This window comes from Parus major, linkage group LGE22, assembly GCF_001522545.3.
Source record: "Parus major isolate Abel linkage group LGE22, Parus_major1.1, whole genome shotgun sequence".
NCBI lineage: Eukaryota > Metazoa > Chordata > Aves > Passeriformes > Paridae > Parus > Parus major.
The window spans coordinates 380,142-389,132 of NC_031798.1; the positions used below are offsets into that span (position 1 = coordinate 380,142).

At 55.0% G+C, this 8,991-nt stretch overlaps 1 protein-coding gene across 1 annotated transcript; it reads right to left on the reverse strand.

Annotated features, from left to right (window-relative positions):
* Positions 1–340: 340 nt before the first annotated feature.
* On the reverse strand, positions 341–6,248 carry AQP5 (aquaporin 5). Its single transcript, XM_015651998.3, has 4 exons — positions 3,638–6,248; positions 2,187–2,348; positions 1,869–1,952; positions 341–1,224 (listed from the first exon to the last, which is right to left on the reverse strand). Exons 1-4 carry the CDS (start codon positions 4,178–4,180, stop codon positions 1,039–1,041), a joined length of 975 nt encoding a protein of 324 aa, XP_015507484.1. The 5' UTR covers positions 4,181–6,248; the 3' UTR covers positions 341–1,038.
* Positions 6,249–8,991: the final 2,743 nt, after the last annotated feature.

Sequence of the window (8,991 nt, forward strand, 5' to 3'; positions counted from 1 at the left end):
GTGTCCCTGTGTCCCTGTCCCGGTGTCCCTGTCCCGGAGCTGCTCTGGCAGAGAGTTGTGGTAGAACTGGAAGAGCAGGGCCAGAGCAGAAGGTCAGGTGAAGGTGTGGGTTTGGCACAGGTGAGGGGCTGGGGAGTTGTGGGTCAGTTTTTGAGGGCACCTGTGGAGCTGTCTGGGAGAACTGGTATGGCTGGAGTCAAACCGGCTGTGTGGGAAGGGTTGGAAGCATTGGAAGGATTGCTCCTGCTCCTTCCAGACCCAGGATGGATTCCCAGCTGCTCTGCACCTGCTGCTCTTCCCCACTCCATCACAAGTGCTCACTTATCCTTCCCAGGATTAATGTTTTCCCCTCCCAACCCACCAGGCCACACAGGATTCAGGGTCTGAGCGCTTGCTATTTCCCTCTGGGATGAATTTGCATTCAGCTCAATCTGTTTTCCCTCCTAAACTTTGAGACTTGAGCTGATTTGCACCCAGGATTTTTTTCTTTTAAACTTTCCTTTATTTGCAATAAATAATAAACTATAATACAAAGATCTCAACACAGAATCCAAAGTCTCGTTCTTTGGGAATAAAAAGGACTCCCAGCACCAGGAAAGGTGAAAGAGCATCTATGAGCAGCCTCTGGGCTGGGGGGGCAGCTGCACCCCCTGCCCTAAGCGGTTTTTCCCCTTTCCCCAGGGGCCCCCATACCTGGGCCAGGTGAGGTCCTGCAGGTGCCCCAATGGGGGGTCTGGGGCCCTGCCATGGTGCAGAGCTGCACTGGGAGGGCAGGGATGGAGCCGAGGGTGCCAGGGGCCTGGCTGAGGGGCTTTGTGGCTGCGGGGAATCTGGAGAGGTTCTAGAGCTCATGCAGGGGTTCTTTACACACACACAGAGCCCTCAGCCTTCCTGCATCCCACAGGGGCCTGGCTGGGAAGGCTCTGGATGAAGAGTCTGCAGCTGCAGCTGGGTGTGGTCATTGCCTGGCTTTGGGGCACACATAAACCCACGTGTGGGGCTTCCTCCCCTCCCTCGGCTTGGCTTTTCCAGCTGCTCTTATGGCGGGGTCAGCTCCATGGACTTCTTCCTCTCCTCCCGCTGCTCTTCCCACTCCTCCTCGGACTCGTAGGTGCCCTTGATGATGGCCACCCTGTCAGACATGTTCATGCAGTAGGGGACCAGGATGTAGAAGTAGAGCAGGGAGGCCAAGCAAGCCCCAAGGATGGGCCCGACCCAGAACACCTGGAAAGCAACAGGGACACAGTGAGAGCAGCTCCTGGGGCTGGTGCTCCATCTCGACTCATGGCACCACCATCCATCCCTGTTCCACATGTCCTGCCACACAGAGAGAAGAAAATACCTGTTCCAGGGACTTCCTGGGCTGAAACCCCCTCAGCTGTGCTTGCTGAGGGCCAAACCTGCTCTGTAAGTCTGGGGCTGAGCTTGTAGGAAGTTCTGGGTGAGAGGAATGACCAAGCTGGGCTTCTCCATGGGCTTCCTTCCCCTCAGTTGATGCACCAATGGTTCTCAGAGGGCACCATGGCCTGGAAGTGTCCAAGGCTGGGTTGGATGGCTCTTGGAGCAACCTGGGCTAGTGGAAGGTGTTCCTACCCATGGCATGGGGTGGGACTAGATGAGCTTTTAGTCATTCCCACCCAACCTACCCTGGGATGGGTTCATTTCTGTCCCCTGGCTGGCTCCGTGCCGGGGGATTAACTGTTCCTGATGCGTCAAGGGGCAAAACCTCCCTCATTCTCCAGCTCCTTTTAATCCTTCCTGCCTGGGGTGGGCTCTGAAACCCCCACCCCTGTCATTCCTAAGGCAGTCCATGCCCTGTCCTCACATGGGCCCCACCTGTCCTTGTCCCCAGTGCCACCAAGACTTACCCAGTGCGCGGAGCTGAACCTCCTGGTGACGACCGCGGGCCCAAAGGAGCGCGCAGGGTTCATGGAGCAGCCGGTGAAGTAAATCTGGAGGTGTGGAAAGAACCCTGGGTTAAGGAGCAGATCAGAGCCACTCTTTGGGAACAGGGACTGAAGTGGCCCCTGAGGTGCCTCTGTTTCAGAGAGCTGGAGATGACCCCTCACCACAAAAGAGCCCCAAGATCTCCTGTGTTTTCTCCTCCAGAGCAGCTCCCTCAGGACCAACTGCACGAGGGCAATTTGGGAAGTTCTGTGCTCACAGGACCCTCACCCTGGACTCACCCCCACCAGGTGGCCCAGGGTGACGGAGAGGCCAATGGACAGTGCCGGGGAGCCAACGCCGCTGCGCCGGTTGTCCGTGGATGCGAAGATGCAGGCGGCCAGCTGGAAGGTGAGGATGATCTCCACCACGAGGGCCTGGCCTTGAGTTATGTTGCTGTTGAGCTGGAACCATGAGAGTGACAATAATTAACCCTCTCCAGGGCTCGGCGTCACCAGGAGGGCTCCCGGGTACTTTGCTGGTAGATTTGGGATGGTGATGTTGGATTGGAAACTGTCAGGGCCCCTGCCCAGCCCCTGCTTGAGCTCCCTGCTCCTTCTTTGAAAGGAAAGAAATGATCTTTCTTTCTTTGCAATTCTCCAAAATCTGTCTCTTCCCCGAGCCTGTCCCTTCCCTGGGCTCTCTACATCTCTCTCCACTTCCTTGTCTCCACAACACTGCATGCTTTCCCACCAAGTCCCTTTTTTCCTGCATTTCTTTGATCCTCGCCGGCTGTTGTACCCTGACTTCTGCCCTGCACTTTGTGGAGCATCTCCCAGGAGGATGAGGAGCAGCTGGGATGGGATGGAGGGTGAAGGTTGGGATGAAGGTCATGGGGTGGGATGGGCTGTTGTGTCCCAGTGACTCTGCACAAAATCCTGGGGCTCTCAGGGGGACTCAACCCCACTGGGCGTGGGAACGATGAAGTGACCCAACCCATCACAGCTCATTTTTTACCTAAATCTGGCTTGTTTGGGACGTGGAACCTGTGGAATGAGAGGCACTGGAGCTCCTCATCCCAGTGACTGAACCATTTGCAATGTCTGTGCTGCTCCCAGGGGTCCAGACCTGTCTGTGGTTGGAGTGGCAGCTCCACTGCTGTCATTCCAGGTGTTTTCCCAGCACTGCCCCAAGGGTTTCAGGCTGTGCCTCATTCCTGCTTATCTCAGAGGGTTCTGCTGTCCCCCCTCCGCCCCTGGGACCATCCCCCGCTGCTTCTCACAGCCTCTCAACACCGTCCTGCCCCTTGTTCCTTCTCCAGGTCTTCTCCACCACTCTCCCCATCCCTCTCTGTTCCCAGCTCCCCCAGTTCAGTGGTTCCAGTGGGCTCCTGCTCCCCCTGGCTGTACTGGTCTGACTGGGCTCTGCTCCCTCCCTCCCCCTGCTTTTGGCACAGCTCCTATCCCGTGCTAATCTCCAGGTGGAGAGGCTGCACTCAGGAACATCTCAATGGTGTGGGTGACTCACGGGGCCCTCAGGATAGAGGAAGCCCTCATTAAAGGAGGGAAAAACATCCCACTCATCACCCGCACAATAAAGCCGTCATGTCAGAGCTGGGCTCCACTCCTATCCCATTCCCAGCCCGCCGTGCGTGCGGGACAGAGCACTGAGGATCCCTCCGGATGGATTCTCCTCCCTGTGTCGCTGAAGGAAAGGCAGGGGAAGAGGGGAGTGCCCTCAGGCAGGGACTCACTGCGTTGATGGCCAGGTTGCCGCGGGTGTTGGCGGGGGTGACGCCGTAGAGGATCCCAGCGCCGGCGATGGCCCCGAGCAGCTGGGCCACGATGTAGAGCAGCGTGCGGAGCAGGGAGATCTGATTGCCCACGAAGAAGGCGATGGTCACGGCTGGGTTGATGTGGGCGCCGCTGATGTGGCCGAAGGCCTGCACCAAGGTGCCGATGGCCAGCCCGAAGGCCAGAGCAATCTGCAGGATGCTGGGCAGGGCCGACGGCCACTTCAGTGCTGAGCCCAGCCCAATGAAGACGAAGATGAGCGTGGAGAGGAACTCTACAAAGACGGCTCGAGCAAAGGCCAGGGTTAGTATTTCCCTCTTCATGGTGGGAGCAGGTGGAGGGCAGCCAGGGAGGAAGAAAGTATAGGATTGCTCTGTGTCCAGGCTCTGGTGTGTACGGCCAGGTGTAGGGCCATACCTATCTATATATGCAAGAGCAGCAGGAGCTGTGTTACAGGGCGGTGGGTGGAGCCAGGGAATTAGCCAGTCCTCCCAAATTACCATGTGAACCTGGAAAAATTTCCATCTGAAAATGTCTTTGGAGCCTCTTGGTGAACCAGTGACTCAGATATTGGTGGCGTTTCTCTCCTTTCCCTCTGCAAACAAAGAGCCCCTATAGGGTGTCTCTGTGGTCGTTAAATAACGAGGTTGCATAAGGAGGCTGAGCTCCCTCCTCTGCTTTTCCCTTTTACTGCCTCTCGCCAGGTCCTGGGTGTTTCATTAGCACAGGTGTTGTTAATATTTGCTCCCTCCCTTCCTTCCCTGTGCTCGTACGCTGTTCCTGTTGGAAAACCCTCGTTGGGCTGGAGGAGCTCTGCCGGGGCTGGGCTCTGGGTGCGTTCCATGGGACCTCGAAATGTAAAGGAAAATCAAACACCTGGAGCTTCTCCCAGGCTGTCAAGAGAGCTCAGCTCCAGGAAACAAGTGGCTTGCAGTTGTCCAGGGAGCAGGGGAGGGTTTGGGGGAAGCTTTGTCCATCTGGGGAGCCGTAGATGACCCAGAGCTTCCTTGAGGTGTGTGGATGGAGAAATGGGATGGACAGGGCTCCTGGTGCAGAGCCTGGCTGGGAACCTCTGCTTCCTTTCCTTTCTGCTGCTCCTTCCAGGGCATTGAAATGAGGCCTGGAACTGGGGGCTGCTCCCAGCCTGCAGTCAGGAATGGCATCTCCTCCCTGCCACCTGTGCCCTTTCCTTTTCTTTCTGCCTTTCCAGCTCTTGCTCAACTAGCAATGATTTTACTCCTGGGAATGCCAGCACCAAGCCACAGGCTCTGTATGGACACAGGCTGCATTTACACATCTCCTTTCATGTTCCCGGGGCACTGCCCTCCATCCCAAACCCATCCATCTGCAGATGCTTGGCTGGCAGGGAGTGGCGGGGGAGGCTCTCGGGGCTGTGCACGTGGAGCTGTTGGGGACAGAGGTTTTGGGGCGGAAAAGGTCTCAGGTGACACTTAACAAAGAATTCTTGGTTCTCTCGTAGCCTTTGCAGCCTTGTGCCAGGAGAGTTTTTTTTTGATAGGTTTGGGTGCCAGATCTGCTCTCCTTGTTCAGTTGATCCGTTTCCTTTCCCAAATGATGCTCAGGCTGGGTTTATCCCTGGCTGCCAGATCCCTCTGCAGGGGCAGCCACACGCCAGCACGCAGGGAGAAAAGCTCTGCAAGCAGGACATGGCTAAAATCCTCCCTAAATCCAAAAGTTGGATTCACTGCTGCCTTCTGTCAGGCCTGTGTGGGGTCAAACACCAGGAGGATTTCTGTCCAGAACAAGGAGAGGGGACTTCTTGTCCAGGACTGGAAATAAATGAGCTTTTCTCTTCCTTTGTACCCAAAATCCTGAGAAAAACAGACCTGGAGGGCCTCGAGGGACTGAGGATCTGTTACAGCCTTAATTCCTGATAATGGTTTTCTCCTGGATCTGCTGATCCCAGGGCTGATTGCAGAGTCAAAGCCCAGATCTGTTATCCTCGAAACACCTGGTCCGTTGGCGTGTTTTGGTGAAAGTTTTGCAAGCTGGTATTTCAAGACACCCTGGCTGGATTCCAGCTGCCGTAATTACTTGCCACTTCCCTTCAGCCCTGTCTGTGGCTCCAGCTGGATAAAATGCTCCCTTTTCCCATCCTTCCAGCCCTTCCTCAATGTCCCTATCCTGGATCTCCCTTGGTGGCAGCTGCATTTTACTGTCGGCTCCTCCAGCACACTCCATGCTTTAGCTGAAAAGCCAAAAAAATGCTCTTCCAGCCTCCCAAGTGTGGATAATAACAAGCAAAATCCTGCAGCTCACTCGGGGATCTTATCAAACAGGGCTGGGAACGACAGGGAAAGCTTCCGGAGAGAAACAAGATGTTTCTCTCTCAACACACCACACAAAGCGTCTTCTCCTGAGGCAGTTTGGGAACCTTTTCTCACCGGGGCATTCCTGCTTGGCTCCTCTGCTGCCAGCCCGAGCATTTGGAAGGCTCCCTGTCCTCTCCGTGGCTCCATGCCACCAGAGGAGCTTGGCTGAACTGAAAGTGCTTTGATGTGTCAGGTTTAATGGAATTGGGCAAGGTGCTGGCAGGCCGGCGCTGACAGACGGACACCTACGTGGAGGGGTCACACACGCCTTGCCTCACCCGCCCTGCAGGAGACAACACGAGGCTTTTGGCAACAGGGGCAGGTTTGGCTGCCTCCTTCCTCCTCCTCTTTTTCCTCATCCTCCTCCTCGCTGGCATTGGAAGACAAACAACACAACCAAAACCTGCCCTAATCTGCCACTCAGGAGAGGAACCCCGAAGTGGGGAGGGGGTGGGAGGGAGGCAGCTCCTGCCTCATCCTCACCTGGGGCTGTCCTGGGCTTGCCCAGGGAGTCATGTGTGTCATTGAGGCCACCCTGGGCCAGTCCCTGTCAGTCCCTGCTGTCACCCAGGTCCTTGGCAGAGTTCACGGGCTGTTGTTAATTTGCTGTTGTTAATTTGCATTTCCTCACTGTTTCTGGTGAGTTCAGCTCTGTGCTGCACCTTGGGGCCAGGCAGAAGCTGCTCCAAATTCAGGTTACAAACGCTGCTGAGCCAGGGTTTGGAATTTCCTCCTCACCTGGCTCCATACCTCAGCCAAGGACCTTAGGACTGGCCCAGTAATAGAGGCAGGAATAATAGCAGTGACAGGATGTCCTGAACAGAAAACACCAATTCTGCTGGAACTGGGATCAGAAACACAGAATCAATTGAGCAGGAAAAGACCTCTGAGATCTTCAAGTCCAACCCATGACCTTAAGTTGTGGGCTGGGATTAGATGACCCAAAGATCTTGGTTAGGATGACATCAGAGGAGAAAGTTTGGTTCAGTTTTTCAAGAGAAAAGGTGTTTCTTGCTGTCTCAGCTCCAGGATTTTGCAATGAGGCATTGATAAAGAAAAACTGAAATATCACAGAGCAGAAGCAGCAAACTTTGCCCTCGTGATCCTCAGTTCAGGGGCTGACAGGAAGGGTTTGCTGCTGCTCTGGGGTGCACCTGTGCAGGTGTTTCAGATGGGGCTTTCAAGGATCCCTCTTATCTGACCTCCATCTGCTGTCCTCTCTTTGAAGCTGATGGATGACAGCGCTAGCCTGGGGTTGGTGGCATTTCCACTTTCTCCTGCCCTGCAGCAACGAGGCTTTGGCTTCCTTTAGTTCCAGCTTCAGAGCTAAAACACTGTGACATTGAGTTTTGGGGCTGTCCTCATGTCCCTTGCTGCTGTCCCTTCTCCAGGCTGCCGGGGTGACCTGGCACTCTGTAAGCACAGATGCCACCTAAACACTCTTCAAGTGCTGACTGGTGACAAAGCTTAATGACAGCGTTGCTCTGCTCTTTGCTCAGCAATTCCTGGGGATCTCGAGGCAGCTCTGAGGCTGCTCTGCCTCCTCAAGAGTTCATTTGCATTGAAATCATCGTTTAATTGTCCCATGGGATCATGAGTGTCAGAGAAAGCCTGGTTGGAAAACCAAATCACACAGTGGGAACAGTGGGATGAAGCCCCGGTGTCCTGATTTTCAGGTCCAGCCCTTTCCAGCAAAGCCACCAGCACCAGGGACATCTCAAGGCCCCCTTTCTGCTCACTTGGAATTCTTATGGGCCATTTGTTGTGTCCTTGGGATTCTGACAGAGTTGGGGGCACCTCTGGAAAGGTGTTTCCTGTGGAAACCCCGTGCAGTCCTTCCTCAGTTTACAAGGAGCACACCTGGGAATAAATTGGAAGGATGGGGGAGGGAGATGTCCCTGCAAAGGTGATTTCCCCACTCCCCTTAGCACTGCCATCCTACCCATGCTGGAGGAGCTTCAGCTGCGCCCAGGCAGAGGGCCTGAAATCACAACCAGGCTCTGAACCACCTGAAAAACACAGTAAATAAATTAATGAGTTCTTGATATCATTACAGAAATCTGGAAACTCCTAAAAACATCCTGGGGGTACCAGGGGTTGAGAGCTGGACAGGACCCAGAGACCCCAAAGCCTGGGCTGAGCCCCCCAGAGGGGGGATCTGCCCCTGTCCCAGGTAAGACCCCACCTGCAGAGCTGCTCCAGCCCTGGGACCCTGCGCAGGGAGGACGTGGAGCTGCTGGAGCCAGTCCAGAGGAGGAACCAGAAGGATCAGAGGGATGGAGCAGCACTGCTGTGAGGAAAGGCCAGGAGAACTGGGATTGTCCAGCCTGGAGAAGACTCTGGGGTGACCAGTGCCTGAAGGAGTTGCAGGAAAGATGAAAGGAGACAATTTCCAAGGGTCTGGAGTGCCAGGAAAAGGGGCAATAGCTTCCCACTGCAGAAGGCAGGCAAAGATGGGATATTGGGAAGGAATTCCTCCCTGTGAGGGTGGTGAAGCCCTGGAATGGATTTCCCAGAGCAGCTGTGGCTGCCCCATCTCTGGCAGTGTCCAAGGCCAGGCTGGACAGGGTTTGGAGCAGCCTGGGACAGTGGGAGGAGTCCCTGCCCATGGCAGGAACAGGATGAGCTTTAAGGTCTCTTCCCACTCAAACCCTCCCATGGTTCTATGAAAAGCCAAGATTTTCACACAATCCCCTGGCTCCAAGTGGCCAAGGTTTCACAGCAGAACATTGGAGACAATACATGGACAGCTGGGGAATGGGAAAATCCATTTTCCCCCTGTCCTGCCTCTGAAACACAGAGCAAATGCATCAAGGGATTTCTCAGCTTTAAAAATGTTCACTGGAGAGTTAAAGACACCCATGCTGGGAACATCCCTTATGCCATCAGATCTGGAGCTGAAGACTCTTGCCCTGAGTGGTGTCTGGAAATGCGGGAATTTTCTTCTGATTGTTTGGATTCCTGGGAAGTTTGGATGAAAA